Genomic DNA, 15,668 nt, shown 5'->3' with positions numbered 1-15,668 from the left:
CAAGGGAGTGGGATGGATCCATTGGCTTGATCCTGATGGATCCTTTCCAGATTTTGGAATCAGATTTTGGGTCTAGCTTTGGATCTGCCTTTGATTGGCTTCTTGACTTTGGACAAATCTCTCTGTCTCTCTGAACCTCAGTTTCCTCTTCTGTAAAATGGGGCTGATCACATCCCCTTGTGGGATGTCCCCACACCCTCAGGGAGTTGGGAGGATTAGAGGTGGCACCAGATGTGGCCCCTGGCCTGGATCAGTGCACGGAGTGTGCTCCCTTCCCCGTCTCTGTCCAGGGGTGCGGGGAACAGCTGGGAGGACAGCACATCACTGAGTGGTCTGAATCGGAAGTGCTGGCTGCTTTGGAGCCAGAGCTATCCCGGGCCGTGTGGCCGAGGGCCCTTCGGGTGTCCTGGGGCTGCATGCTGGCCGTGCGTTTCAGGAGACCTTGGATGCTGCTTGCTGCCTCGCCCTGCCTTGGTTGGGTGGGCTGAGCTGTTTTAGCTCCAAGTTTTGGGAAGGCTATTTCTTTTTCGCCCAGAGCTCCCTTGTGGGACAGAATGGACGGCCCCCTCCTTGTCGGAGCCGGAGCTTGGGCCTGAAGAAAGAGAGTAGAGCCAGAATGGACGCTGTGGGCTTTGAAAGGGAGGCCTGGTTCGCTCTCCGTGGCCTGCCAGCCTGGGACGCCAGCGCCCAGCCTTGCCCCATCCCTGGAAAGCTGAATAGATGCCAGAGTCCCACACCTGCCATGCGGGAAAGGCTGGTGCGCCTACCTGCCTGCCAGCAGCGGTAGACGGTGGCAGCCGTCGGGGGCTCTCGGGTCCTGTCCCCCTCGCTTGGCCACATGCTTCTGACTCACCAGAGGAAAAATGTGGTCTTTTTGGGAGGGAGTTTTTAAAAATAGTCCAAGTTCTTCTCCCGCCCTGCCCCGCCCCTCCTCTCTGATTGCTTCCTGGCCTTGGCCCCAGACCGCTTTCCACACTGGCTCTGGGGAACTGCCCCTGGTGCAGCTTGGCGGCGAATCTGTTTGTGAAGTTTGCCGGGGAGGAGCTGTCCTGGGTGCAGGCCGATTTCAGAAGGGAGGAGCACAGTCCCAGCAGTGGGCACCCACAGCCCTGGCCACCTTCTCCGCAGGGGCTGACATGGGACCAGGGATCCCTTCGTTCAGCAGGTGTGCCTGGGGTCGACTGTGTGCCAGGCCTGTGCCAGGCTGCGGATGAGAGCGATGAGCAGCAGTGAGCGTGGCTGCCTTTGCGGAGTCCACGCTCTCATAGGAGGAGACTGATGGAAACAAATAACAAAAATAGACGCATGTTGAGAAGCGTTAGATCCTGCGAAGGCCGGGGACACAGGGCTGGGGCAAGAGCGTGGTAGGGATGCGTGTGGGGTGTCTGGAGAAGGCCTCTCTGATACGCCGACCTTGGAGCAGGGCCCTGAAGGTGAGGGCACCCACGTGTGGCCGTCTGGGGGAACAGCTGTCAGTCAGAGGGAACAGCAATGCAAAGGCCCTGAGGTAGGAGCATGCTTGGGGCGGTCATGGAACTGCAAGGTGGTCGGACTAGAGTGGAGTAAGCTGGGGGAGACTTAGGACATGAAGTCAGGGCGGTCATGGGGGCTGTGACACGCCGGGCCCCAGAGGATGAGAGGAGGACTCTGGCCTCCTCTGAGGGATGGGAGAAAGCATTCAGGGGTTCAGGCTTTACTTGGCTGCTGTGTTGAGAACAAAGCATACAGGGTGGGGGCAAAGGTGGGAGCAGGGAGACCCTCCAGAGGCTGTCTGAATAGCTCAGGAAGAGATGGTGGTGGTTTGGGCCTGGGCAGTAGTTGTGGGGTGGCAAGATGTGGTCCGATTCTGGGCGTATGTTTTTTTTTTTTTTTTTTTTTTGAGACAGAGTCTCACTGCGTTGCCCGGGCTAGACTGCCGTGGCGTCAGCCTAGCTCACAGCAACCTCAAACTCCTGGGCTCAAGCGATCCTCCTGCCTCAGCCTCCCGAGTAGCTGGGACTACAGGCATGTGCCACCATGCCCGGCTAATTTTTTCTATATATATTTTTAGCTGTCCAATTAATTTCTTTCTATTTTTGGTAGAGACGGGGTCTCGCTCTTGCTCAGGCTGGTCTCGAACTCCTGAGCTCAAACGATCCGCCCGCCTCGGCCTCCCAGAGTGCCAGGATTACAGGTGTGAGCCACCACGCCTGGCCCTGGGCATATGTTAAAGGTAGAGCCAACAGGGTTTGCCGATGGATGGGACGTGCGTGTGAGAGAGGGGTGCACGGAGGGCTCCGAGGTTTTGGCCTGAGCAGCTGGCGGGCTGGAGCTGCCAGCGTGGGGAGGGAGGGTGGGAAGGGGCGGGTTTGTTTGTTTGTTTGGGCAGCGGTGGTGATGAGGAGTTCCGCAGGGATAGGTGGGACTGAGATGCCCCATCCACCACGCAGGGATAGGTGGGACTGAGATGCCCCATCCACCATGGAGTGAAGGTGCAGAGCAGGCTGCAGGGCAGGCGCTTCCCCGCATGGATGGCACGAGGACCCGCCAGGTGAGCCCATTGCCTGGGGAGGAGGCAGGTTGAGCTACGGCCTGGCCTGGCCTGAATCTGAGCCTGGCAGCCCCCCAGCATTTGGAGGTGGAGGAAGGAGAGCACAAGCAGGAGGGAGCAGCTGACAGGTGGAACAGGATGGGGACCGAGTGTGGCCACTGCACCCGGCACTGTGGGACTGCTGGTGACCCTGGCGAGCTGGCAGGTGGAGCGGGGGGCGCACGCCTGACCAGAGATGGGTAGCTCAGCGCAGCGTGATGGATGAGTTGATGGCGACTCTCAAGGGAGTCTCATAGAGTGGGGCAGAGAGATGGGGTAGTGGGCAGAGAGCATGTGGGGTCAGGGAAGTTTGTGTGCTTTTTTAAAGATGAGCAGTAACAGGGCATATTTATTTTCGCTGGGAATGATCCCATATAGAGGAACTGAGGTGTCTCTTGGTGGCCTCAGCTTCCACCCCAGAAAGATGTCCCCTTACCATGCAAAACACGCTCCTCCCCGCCCTCCACGCCCCATTTCATCCCATTCTGTCGTCAGCTAAGAGGCCAGGTGAGGGGGAGGGGCCTCACGTCTCCCCATCTGGAGACTCGTGGACTGAGGGGGGGGTGAACCAGTGAGCATGCCACCGTGCCGCTGTGACGGGGCAGGGAAGGGGAACCGCTGCAGGGACTCCCGCTCAGAAAGGGCACGGTGAGGAGCGGTTCTGAAATCCAGCTGCGTGAAGTCGTCTCCCTGCACCGGTGCAAATCCTTTGCTTGCGGAAGTCAGTCCACATGACGCCATGGAGGGGGTCAGGCCAGAGAGAGACACCATGGGGACACTGTCAGAGGAGAATGCCTCGTACTGCGTACTTGTGGGAACCTGGGATGCCTTCCCCAGCTCCTTGCTTTGCGGGCCCTATGGGGAGGTCGGAGTAGTGAGTCTGCAGGCACGGAGGGAAGGGTTTGGCTGCAGGCTGCTCCCACCTGCTGTGTGTTAGCGCAAAGTGCTTCCTGCTGTCTGGCTGTCATGTGGTAGTAACAGTAGCACCTTTGGTGAGTTCCTGCCTGGTGCTGGGCCGAGGTTACTACCTTATTCATTCCTCGTCTGAACCCTTGAGAGCCTCACCTGCGTGCACACTCGCCCCATTGTGCCCACACCGTGAATCAGGTTCAAGTCTAAGCAAGTGGTGGAGCTGGGATTGGAGCAGTCTGGCCCGAGAGCCCTGCACTGGAGGAACTGACAGGTGGGGACAGGGAGGCCCAGACAGGTGGGGTGGTGGCGCAGCGCCCCTCTCGGGCTAGCTGCTGTCCCCTCTCTGGTCTCTAGGTAGAAGCTATGGGGCCCCATCGCAAGGGCCACCCGGGATGTGCCCAGGGCCAGGGGCTGGGGCCCTCCCCAGAAGAGTGGGGGACAGTTCAGCTGAGAGATGGAGGCTTTTCCCCTGCTCTTCAGCTGGGATCGTGGGGGACTAAGGGGTTAATGTGTCTAGGGCCTGGGAGGAGGAGGAGGAGGAGGAGGAGAAGGAGGCTGGGGACAGGACTCTGGCTGTAGCTCCCCTGGCAGGCTGTGTCCAGCAGCTTCTCCAGGCTGGGCTCTGGTTTCCCAGGCAACAGCCCCCAGGGGTCCCGTCTGGCTTGGCCCCAGGGGCGGGCTCCTTCCCACAGAGGCCTGCCCCTGGCCCCCTCCCCGCTCCTCACTCTTCCTGCCTGCGGATCAGTGACCAGGGGCTCACCCAGGAGATCAGCGGGGAGGGAGGGCGCCTACTCTGGACAGAGCCTCCATTGTCTGAGGCTCCAGCCATTGACCAAGGCCGGCCCCTGCCCCAGCGAGGAGGGCCCTCCCCCAAGAGCCTCCCTCCTCTCCTGTGAAGAGGAAAGGAAGTGGAGCCGCCCCCAGCAGGGTGGGCCAGGGGAGGAGCTGGGCCCTGTTGTCCCTTTGGCAGATTCTGCTGCTCTGGCACCTGCAGGGAACTTGGCCAGGGCCCCAGGAGGACCTGGGAGGATGCTCCCCAACCTGCACGTGCCTTCCCAGGGGCACCAAGCTCAGTAACTGCGTGACCTTGGGGACATCCCTCAGTGTCTCCCAGCCTCATTTTCCTCTTCTGCTACGGAAATGAAATTAGATGAAAGCTAAATTGTTTGCCATGGGACCGGCCTGGTACTTGAGAGGTGTCAGCTATTGTCATTTTGAATTTTGTGATCTAGGTTTGGTATTCTGGTAGAGTAAGTCTGGCCTGGACTTAGTTTAGCAGTCTGTACAATAGGATAACGCCGTCTGTCCTCAAGGACTGGCAGGGACTCTGGGAAGGGAAGTGACATTCGTTAAGAACCTACCAGTCTTGTCCGCGGTCATCTTGTTTACGTCTGCATTGACAGGTGAGGACGGGTGGCTCGGAGTGGCGGCTTCCTGCCCTGGTGCCACTGGAGAGCAGTGGACTGAGTGGCCTGGGACCCAGCCTGAGCCCCTCTGCACGCACCCACGCCTCTCTTCTGCCCGCTCCTCCTGCTGCAGCTGCGCCGGTGTTTTCTTGGAAAGGCAGCTCCTCTCTCTCCAGAGCCCCTGGGAGCCATCCCTGTCCTGGAGTCTCCACCAGGCGGCCCTTTGCACTGAGGGACTCCGAGGACAGAGCTGTGGGTATCCTGCGCCAGTAGCCTTGGACCCTCTTCCTGGTTGGGACTCGCCCTCCTGGGCCCAGCTCACTGCCTGTCCAGCCCCCATGCCCTATCCAGTTTGCATTCCCTTCGCTTTCCCCTGGCCCTGGGCTTTCTGGACAGGGCCGAGGACACCTGGAGGGCTGAGGTTCCCACCAGCGCCTGTGCGCCACCTTCCAGCTGGTCTCCCCTCCTCTGGGCCACAGCCCCACACCTGTAGCTCCACAGGTCCAGGGACGTCCCAGGCTCTTTGTTCAGGTCGTAGCTGTTATCTGGCGTGTAGTGTAGCCTGGGCCAGTCCCACAGAGACCGAGATGGAAAGAAGTCAGTGCCCTCGGAGAGGTCACAGACCAGTGAGGGCGACTGTTATAACAGGGGCTGTGTCCCCAGCTGTGTGTGCATCCCAGCACCACCTGTGTTCTTTGGAGATCGTCTGTTGGCCCACTACTAAGGGCAACCCTGAGCCGCTGAATCAGAATGTCTGGGCAGGGGCCTGGGACATACTTTTTTAAAAGCTCCATGACCATGAACCACTGCATGGAATGGGTTGTGGGAGGCTTCACAGAGGAGAAACTGGGTCTGGGTTTTGAAGGTTGAGTAGGAGTTTGCTTGCCGATTGTGAGGGAGAATTCCATTGGGAGGGAATAAACAGCCTGAGCAAAGGCCTGGTCGGCACGGTCACGGGGCTGAAAGACGTTCGTGAGGCTGGAGCAGAGTTCCAGGCCAGCCAGGGAGCTGCTGAGACTGGAGAGGTCAGTGGACGGGGGAATCTTGGAGGGCCTTGCTGGGGACCTGGGCTTCATTCCGAAGGTGACGAGGAAGGGTTTGAAGCAACAGGGCGACGGGGTCAGGTGTGTGCTGTGGAACAGTCACTGTGGCAATGGAGGTGGGGGGCGGGTTGGCCAAGTGCATATCTGGTGAGAGCCGAAAGCCAGAGAGACCTCAGAGAATGCAGGCCTGCGGGGGGGCTCTGGTTCTGACCCGACCAAGCACCTAGTCTTTTCCCACCCCCCACTTTCTTGCTGACTTCCAGGAGACAGATGCCTCCAGAGTGCCTCTGAGGCCAGAGCTGGAGATGGGTGCCTGGGAAGGACCTACTCCTGTTTCCCTCTGTGCCAGGGTGGGTGGCAGCCACTCTCCCTCGGGCAAGGCTGCCCCGCTTGGATATGCTGGCATCTGCTGCCTCCCGGCTTCTGGGACGGACCCCCCCACCTGCCTTCCTGGACCTCCCCACCGGCACTGGCCTCTCCCCAGGACCAGCCTTCCCTGTCCTTGTGCAGCTCGCCTGACCTTGAGGGCCCTCCCGGTGTATGTCTCCAGGCCTCATTCAGGTGGAAGAGGGATCGGAGTCATTTGATTGGCTGGGAGGTGGGAGATGGTCCAGAATGGGGTGAGTCTCACAGGCTAGTGAGGAGGGGCAGGTGCAGGTGGGAGGAGGGGTTCCTAATGGGGCCTCTGGGCGGGATGGACTTTGAACCCTAAGGAAAGGGAACAGATAAGCGCTCTGCTTGAATTAGACAGAGCAGAAAGACACCTGCTCCGGTGAACTTGGGCAGCTGCGGGTGGTGGGAGGTGCTGATGCTGATCTGCTCTTGGTGGTGGTCCTGTCACTGAGCTCAGCCTGCTCCAGGCCTCTGGCGGCACACCTGCAGCCTGGGGCTGGGGGCCTCCTCCCTTGTTCCCGTGCAGCTCGCCCTGTCTGAGCACCGCCAGAAAGAGTGGTCTCCTTCTAGACGTTCTGCACAGTGTATGGAGAAAGAGAACTGTTCAGGGGTCTGCCTGCCTGTCCATTTGTCAGAAGGTGACCCCCAAGAGACGACAGTCTCCTGTGACCCCACCACCCAAGCATAGCATGGTTAGTATCACCATGATGGCGGTGGCCACTGTTTGCCTGGAGCTGACTCTGTGCTGGGCACTGTGGAGTTTGTCCCACCTGCCACTGAATCCTCAGTAGCCCAGGACATCCGCGAGGCAGGTGCTAGTATCACTCCCACCGTTGAGGTGAGAAAGCTATTACCTGTTACTGCCAGCAAGTGGCAGAGCTGGGATTTGAACTTGGATCATCTTGGCACCAAATCCCCTGCTCTAACCGTGGCCTTCACTGTCACCAGCTCTCTAGGTGCAGGCAAGTCCCTTCCCGCCATTGGACTCTGTTTCTGCATCTGTAAAGCGAGAGCAACACCACAGTGTGGGAGCCGCTTTCTGGTTCTGACATGCCGTGATGCTTTTGTGTTCGTTCTCTTTTTAAAAATGAGAATGGTTATTTTGATTTTCCCTCATAGAGCTCACTGTAGAAGATCTGGGAAATTCAGAAAAATAGAAAGTAAAAAGAAAATCTATAACCCTACCACCCAGGTGCGACTCTGTTAACATCTGCACGGATTTCCTTCCAGCCCTTTTCCTCTACGTGCTTTTAAAACGTGGTCGGAATCGCGCAGCGGAGGTAATCCTGTGCTCCGCCGGCCACCTTTGGTTTCAGTCGACTGTCCGTCACCAGCCTGACTGCCTCTCTTGCCAGGGACTGTGGTGGCAGGAAGGTTCTGGACTGCGTTTCAGAGAGAGCTCTGTCTCAGGGGCGTCATGACACAGGTCTTTTGGCTCAGCCTCCCACCTTGCAAGCTTCCAGACCATGCGTAGCTCAAGGAAGACTTGAAAAACAGCAATGCGGAAATAGGCGAGCAGCTTCTGGAACCCTTGTGTTTGCTTAGTGTCTTCACACCCACTACCTCGTTGGCCTCTTGCGTGTGGCAGCCCAGCAGACGGTCTGGGCAGGTGCTTCCTGCGGTCACACAGAGGGCGCGAGGCAGAGCCAGCCTGCGAGTGGATCCTGCCACCCCAGATTGTGAAGTTCTAGGCTCCCAGGGTCCCCCAGCAAACCTTCTGTGGGGTCCTTTGTATTCCTGGGGTGCAGAATCCCCAAACGGGGTCCCATTTGCTGTCACCCATTTTGGTGATGCCAGCTTAAGGGCGGGCATCTTGGCACTGACCGAATCTGCCCAGAACTTGTTGTTGACCTCACATATCCTGCAGACAGTCCTCTGGGGCAGGTAGTAGGACCGGCACCTTTCAGGTGGGGACACCGAGGCTCGGCTTGCCCGCCAGTGGTGAGATGGGACTCCAGCCTGGGTCCCCGACTCCCAAGGTGGAGCTGCGGTCGTCACAGCCTGCGCCCTGTGCCTTGGGTGAAACGATGAATGTTAACGACAGTCACAGACCAGTGTGTTCCAGAGATCCTTCCAAGAGCGTTACATGTGTTTACTCTTAATTTTCCTACTAACTCTGTGAGGTGGCTACTAGTATAAATCCTCATTTTGCAGCTGAGTAAACTGAGGCCCAGAGATGAGTTTAGGTAACTCATCCAAGGTCTCATAGCTACTAAGTAGAACCCAGGTGATACCAGGTAGCCTGAACTCTTTTCTGACCCCTTGAGGGTCTACAGAGGAGGCAAAGGGCTGCTCCGAGCCACCCCCTCTCCCTTGCCCACTTCCTTCTGAGACTAGTGGCATGTGTGTGCAAAATGGTGGCCACAGGCCTATGTCCTTGGGCTTCAGGAGCCCCGATTAGCCTATAGCGGATGCCTCCCAGATTCCAGCCCTGACGTCCAGGAAGGCAGAGTGATCAGAGGATTGAGATTAGGCTTTGAGGTCAGTGCTCCCCGGTTGCGTCCAAGTGTTGTCACCTGGTCCTCTTACTTCTGTGACCTGGGGCAAGTCTTTACTTCTCTGAGCCTGTTTCCTCCTCTATAAAATGGGGTGTTGTGAGAATTAGACGGAATAACACGAATAGAGCTTCAGGCTCCATAAATGTCGTTATCTCTGTTCCTTCTAGGGAGACCCTTGGGCTTGACGTGGAGGGTGAGAATCAGCCCTGAAGGGTGAGGAGAAAGGGGAGGACGTCAGACTTTCTGGCCTGGGAGGGAAGGATCCTGGATTTTGGCTCCAGGATGAAGTAGCAGTCTCTTTCTGCATCATCATCAAATTGTATTTAAAGAGGAGTTTGTACACAGAGCTGGGCGAGATGCCTGCCTTTTTCCTTCTGTAAAATGGGTATAAGTGTCCCCAGTTCTTCCCTCTCCGAGCTCTTGGGGCACCCCCAGAGCCCTCAGAGAAAGGCCCAGCAGACCTGGGTGGTCTCGAATGAGCCCACAGAGAGGGGCCGCTGCAGGAGGACTGCTGTGCAGCTGTTTGATCTTTCAGCTTGCAAAGGGGTTTGCAGACGTTTCAGCTTTCTTTCCCAAGCTCTTTGCTGAAGAGAACATTTTAGTCCTGAGAGTTTTCAGTGTGGGTTTAAAAGACACAGTCTCACGGTTAGTGGAGAGCGTCCTGTGGCGTCGGTCATAATGGAAAATGCATTTTTCTTCTTGGACCCAGCAGATCTGCTTCTAGGAGTGCCCCACAGACCCACTCTTCCACCTGTTCCAGGCTCCGTGTGTGCGGGATGTCAGTGGCTGCATTGTTTATAACATGACACCAAAAGGCCAAAGCAACCTCAGTGTCCCTTGATAGGGGTTATATATAATAAATTATGGTACATCAAAAAAAAATACTATGTAAGTGTTAAAAAAAAAAAGTGAGGCTGATTTCTACATACTGTTCTGAAATCATCACCAAGACTTAATTTAAAAAGGCAGTTGCATCCCGCTGGGAGCCATGTGCTTCCTTCTGTATAAAACAGGGCACACACGCAGACGTGCACGTCTGTGTCTGGCCTGTACGTGGAATAGTTCTGGAAGGATTCCTGAGAAACTAGTAACAGTGGTCACTTCCCGGGGATCAGGGCAACTGGAGTGGGAGGGCGACTTACGTTTTATTGCACACCCTTTGCGTTGTTTGAATTTTGAGAGACGTTAGAGCATCGTCATTGCATAATGAGCACAGACTCTGGGTCTCCATGGCCTGGGTTCGAACCTTGGCTCTTCCTGGCTGTGTGATCTTAGACAAGTTACTTAACCACTCTGGGCCTCATTTTTCTCATTTATAGTTTGGATTAATATATGTTAATATTTGCAAAGTGCTTAGAATAATGTCTGAGATGTAGTAGGCACTACACAAGTGTTTAATATTACTAATATTGCCATATACACGCTTTCCATTTTTATTTGGTAAGCCAGTTAACAAAAATAAAGGCTTTAGGAAAGGAAAAGTAAACAAGCCCACTGCCAGTGTGTGGCAGGGGTAGGTTAGTCTGGAGGGCTCGGTGCTTTCCCGCCAGCACAGATTCCCTCCTCGGGGGAGTCTAGAAGGGCAGCCTCCAGCTCAGGATCAGAGGTGGCAGTAGGGAGTGAGAACTCTTTCCCTCGCTGCGTGGCAGGGAATGTCACGCAAGGACGGCTGCAGGGCCCAGGAAGCCTGTTGGAGACACCGGCTTCTTGGTTGTATGAGCCTCCGCTGGGAGGTGAGGGCAGTGCCGCCTTGGGCAGGGAGAAACTCTGCCCAGCACGAGCATTTGGGATTCTGCCCACATCTTGTGACATCGGCCTCAGCAGCCCTTGACTTCCTTACACCCATGTGCCAAGACCAGGGGACCCCTTGCCAGCTGGCCAATCCGTGGGGCAGGACAAGGAGAGTCAAAGAGAGCGTGGCCTTCAGCGGGACCACGGGAGGAGAATGGTGAGAGTGGCCAGACCTGAGGGAGCCCGCGGTTCCTGGGCAGCCGGGGGAGGCGCGTCCAGCCTCGTCCGCGATGGTTCAGGTGTGATCTGGCTTCTGGAACGTGGGGGCCTGCGCGTGATCCTGGACTCTGGGGCTGAGGCTTACCTGTAAGCTGGAGAGGACAAGGAGGGGAGCCCACTGGACCCAGCAGGCTCCCCTGGGTCCCTTGGTACTGGCAACAGGAAGGTCTGCGGCTGCAGGGGTTTTCTGGGAAGATGGGGTTTTTGGCTGTGCAGCTGCCGGTTTTTCTACGGGTTGATGATTTATGATGCTTGGAGGCTGGGCCCTTTCTGGGGCTGCCCCACGCCCTGGGAGCTGCCGGGAAGGAGCGTGAGAGCTGCTGGGTTGGAGTGCACAGGTTGAGAGCCAGGGACTCATCTCTGTTGCTGAAACTTCAGCCCGAGATCTTTCTAATTAGGTTTCTGGCCTTCTTCCCACAGGCGTGCGGCTGGGACGGTGCTGGCCTGAGCTGGACCTTGTCTGATGGCTTCCTCCAACCCACCTCCGCAGCCTGCCATAGGTACCGTGCCCAGGGCTTCCTGCTCCTGCGTGTCCTTCTGAGGGTGACTGGGGGCTGGGGGAGGGCCCTACCTTTGGAGCAGGCTGGCCCCAGGTGAGGGGACTCACCCCTCTGCTCAGGTTTCTTGTCTACAAAATGGAAGTAATTTCCTCCTCACCCTTTCCTCCTTTCGCCCTGAGAGGAGGCTCAGGGCGAGGGTTCCTCCTTTGCCTGTCTGGCTAAGATCCCCCAGAGAGGTGAGCAGATGGGCTCTGGGGACTGAGGTGCACTTGGGGCTGAAGCTCGTAAATCAAGGGTGGGGAACTGAGGTTGCGTGGAAGGGGCCAGGCCATGAGTCTGATCCTCGAGCAGTGGCAGGGTTGCCAGATTTAGCCAAAAAAGAAAAAGAAAAATGCATACTTATGCTAACAAAATTATTCATTGTTTATCTGAAATTCAGTGTAGTTTGAATTCAATTCCCGTGTTTGGTTTGGCAACTCTGGCAGTGGGGCCTCAGACGCGGCAGGTGGAACCCAGGCCCCGCCCGGGAAGCGCTGGACCCAAGGCTGTTTCCCCACTGGCCCCTTCGGGGAGCCAGCGCTTTGTCACCAGCCTGATCTGAGTTTGAGCCCCAGCCCTGCCACTTAGACCGTGAGGTTAGTTAAGTGACATGGTGTCTCTGTGGCTCAGTTTCTTCATCAATAAACATGGGGAAAACGAGTACACCCTCTCCCGACCTGTTGCAAATTAAGTATGTGTCAGCCACTGGCATGTGGTTATCAATTGCTCAACGACAGAGCACTTGTCATCGCGAGGTGTTGGCAGGACAGACTGTTGTGCTCTGGTCCCCTGCTGGGTAGAGCCGACTGCTGAGTTTCCCCACCCTGGACCCCAGGCCAGGGGTCAGCATGGCAGACCCTCCTTCTCCAAGGCGATGGGTGGCTCCCCAGGATCCTCTGCCTCCTGCCCCTGCTTGGGCTGGTTCTCCCGAGGACTGGGTGTGTCCAGGAATGTCAGAGGCATAAGTGACGAGCTCCAATCATGCCATCTGTTGTTAGGAAGGGCTCCGTTCAACTCCCAATTATCCTGGGCTGGGCCTCCTGATGATAGGGAGCAAGACTGATTGCCTGGAGGGAGAGCAGCCTGCTGGCAGGGGGCGGGCCTTGGGGACAAGCACACCTGTCTCCTGATCCATGACTGGGTCCCAGGATGGTGCCCTGGCCCCTGCTGCCATGAGCACCCGCTCCCTTTCTCCTACCCACCAAGAGGGCCAAATATGGGAAGTGGGAAAAAAATATTTTACAGCTAAATCAATTCTGTTCTGTTCAGCAAATATTTGACAAACATTTATTATTCCAGCTCCATCTGATAGTGCTGGCTAGTGTCATCTGGTCGCACCGAGCTCTTCACCATTTTCTGATTCTTCAAGAGCTCCCCATCATCTTCCCAAATAAAATTCAAATTCCCGAGAAGGGGGTTCCCACAAGCACCTTGTCAGCTGTCTGTGACCCCTGCGTCCTTGCTCAGGTCTTCCGTCCCACTGGGTCACTTGCTGTCTGTTCTCTGCTCCTGCTGCAGCCCCAGCCTGGAGTAATCCTACCACCCCAGCTCCACCTGGGCCTGGCAGGCCTTTTCTCGTCCTTCAAGGCTTGGTGCAAGGGCAGCCTCACGCCCAGAGTCTTTCCTGGAGCCGCAGCGAGCATGAGCCCCCTTTCTCTCCGCACCATCTACGTCTCTCGGGTTTTAGGTTTTCTCTTGCTGAATCTGCCTCCCTCCCTCCGCACTGAGCTCCCAAACGCCTAAGGACCATGTCTTACTTTTCCTGCAACCTCCTGGCCCAGGGGCTGCCAGGAGCTGTGCACTGGACATGTAGGTGTCCGTCAGTGGGGTAACTGAAGCTATGTGTACTAATACTCTTAAAGGGAGAAGGCACAGAGGTGACCTGAGCGGCCTGGGGCCGGGCCTGGCCTGTGAGTTGGGGAGGACTGCCCATCTCACGCCGGGGCAGGGGCTGGGCTCTGACAGGGCTGCGATCCTAATAATCATCGTGATGATAATGGTGATAATGATTATGTAATGATGGCGACAACAGTAAGTAGACTCCTCGTCATAAGAACAGCTGGTATTTAGCGAGCACACACCTTGCACCGGGCGCTTCCTGGGTGGTAATTCTCTCCAGCCTCCCAGCAGCCCCGGGAGGTGGTCACTGTCATTGCCTCATTTTGCAGATCAGGAAACTGAAGCTTGGGGACAAATAACGTGACACTCATACAGCCAGTGCCTGGGTGAGCTGGAGTCTGAGCTGAACCCAGGTGGTCTGACTCTAAAACCTTTGTCAGTGCAGTGACGCCATCCTTGCGTAAAGGGAACCCCCCACCCCCACCCCCTGCCCGGCAGATTCAATTGGGCAGGGACCAAGGGCACCGAGAGGTTAGGCAAACCCTGTACGCCATGATGGGCCCGTACCTGGTACCCCCAAAGTAGTGGGCAGGGACTTTGTGGTCACTTATTCCAGTATTTTCTAAACATTTAAAGCCACAGCCCATAGACATAACAAGAGGAGTGTGTGTGTCTATGTGTGTGTGTTCAACAACAGCTTATAAGATGCCTACTGTGTGCCAGGCACTGCACTGGGTTGCTGGGGAAGACAAAAGTGAACAAAACAAGCAAAAATACCTGTTCTTATGGGGGTCATATTCTAGTAGAGGAGACAGGAAAAGAAATAACATACAGCATCACATGCTGATATGAAGTAGGCAAGGCAAACGGAGTCTCAGGGTGTCTTCATGGCAGCTTCACTGAGAGATGACGTAAAGACCTGCGGGAGGTGAGAGTGGAAGAAGATACCTGAGGGAAGAACGTTCTAAGCCCTGGAATTGCAAGTGCAAAGGTCCTGAGGCAGGAGCAGATCTAGCACATTCATGGTACAGGAAGGAGACCAGCACAGCGTGGCTGGAATGGAAGGAGCAAGCGGGGAGCAGAAGATTCTACACACACATGCACACACACAATATCTATATACCTGGAACAGAAGTGTCAAATAGGATATTAAAATTATATCAGATTATACTATAAATATTTTTAAGTATCTGAAATAATTTAATACCAAGTGTATTTTATTTGGTATTATAATGCCAAAAGTAACACCCAGTGTGATTTTGTTAATATTATAACAACATTATTAAATATATGGAACAGCAATTCAAAACACAAAATAAAATGCTGATTGGGAATCCCCTAACTGATTTTTTGAGCCACGAATACAGCTTCCCACCCAACCCCCGTGTTTCCTTTGTTAATTTGTCATCACAGGGCAGAATGACCGAGGGCTCAAGCCACTTGCAGGAGGGGCAGGGCTCAGTGGAGAGCGTAGGCATGGACAGAGCTGGGTTCAGATCCACCCTGTCCCATCAGCTGCACGACTGTGGGTGCATCGCTTTGCCTCTGACTCGCCCAGTCCCGGTTACGTAATAGGGAGGTGGATGTGAGGCTTAAACGTGACGCCAGGTGGGCTCAACGAGCGCTTGTTTCTCCACACCTGGGGAAGGAGTCTGTGCCAGAGGAGTCCGCCCCTGCTGGCGTGGGCCCCTGGGACCCCCAAAGCCCCAGCAGGAGGGGCTGGGTCCCTCCCCAGTGGCCTCCCTTTGGCCATCACCTCTCAGAGGAAGTCGGGGACTCCCCGCCCTGGGGAGGGAGGGCACACCTGGGGCTCCCGCTGCAGTTGATCAGCTGAAGCAAGGGTTTCTTACATTTGTACCTAAACTATTCTGCTCGGGGAACCTCCAGGTCGCTGTGGGGGAGGGATTGGATTTCTCTGGTCGGAGAGACTGTTGGGATCAGATGTCCGTCTGTCCATCTGCTGGCCCATCCATCTCTCTCTCTGTTCTGTCCACTTCCTCACCATTCACTCATCGATCCATCTTAATCTTTATGGAGCACCTGCTGGGCCGGGTCCGCAGACCCATGGACTAGGCAATCCTGTCTGTCCTCAAGGATCCCAGGCTGGCAGGCGGACAGTAATTACACCTGTTATTGTCATAACCCTTACCTACACAGGCACTGTGCCAACGGCTGCACCTACCCCGGTGGTTCTCAGCTAGTGGCGATTTTGCCTCCCAGGGAGACATATGGCAATGTCTGGAGACACTTTTGGTTGTCATAGCTGGAGGGTGCCACTGGCCTGTAGCGGGTAGAAGCCGGGGGGGCTGCTGAACATGCTACAGTGCATAGGACAGCTCCCCCCAAAACAAAGAATTACCCAGCCCCGAGTGTCAGTAGTGCCAAGGCTGAGAAACCCTTACCTGTGTGTCAGTTGATGTTCCTGTCAGCCTTATGGGGAAAGTGCTGTTTTTATTCTT

General features: G+C 56.1%; 1 protein-coding gene across 3 annotated transcripts in view; it reads left to right on the top strand.

Annotated features, from left to right (window-relative positions):
* The first annotated feature begins 11,151 nt into the window (after positions 1 to 11,151).
* Positions 11,152 to 15,668, top strand: part of ARHGEF10L (Rho guanine nucleotide exchange factor (GEF) 10-like) — a 104,675-nt gene continuing 100,158 nt past the window's right edge. For all 3 annotated transcript variants that reach the window (XR_001138236.1, XM_012662621.1, XM_012662620.1), the window contains exon 1: positions 11,152 to 11,331. Coding sequence is in view for 2 of the 3 variants with exons in the window: in XM_012662621.1 (XP_012518075.1) it covers positions 11,295 to 11,331 (37 nt within the window). In the remaining variant the exon portion in view is untranslated. The remainder of the gene's footprint in view (positions 11,332 to 15,668) is intronic.

The sequence above is a fragment of the Propithecus coquereli genome, unplaced genomic scaffold (assembly GCF_000956105.1).
Source record: "Propithecus coquereli isolate 6110/MARCELLA unplaced genomic scaffold, Pcoq_1.0 Scaffold77, whole genome shotgun sequence".
Classification (NCBI taxonomy): Eukaryota; Metazoa; Chordata; class Mammalia; order Primates; family Indriidae; genus Propithecus; species Propithecus coquereli.
The sequence above is the reverse complement of the archived record's forward strand: the minus strand, read 5'-3'. Positions and strand labels throughout refer to the sequence as shown.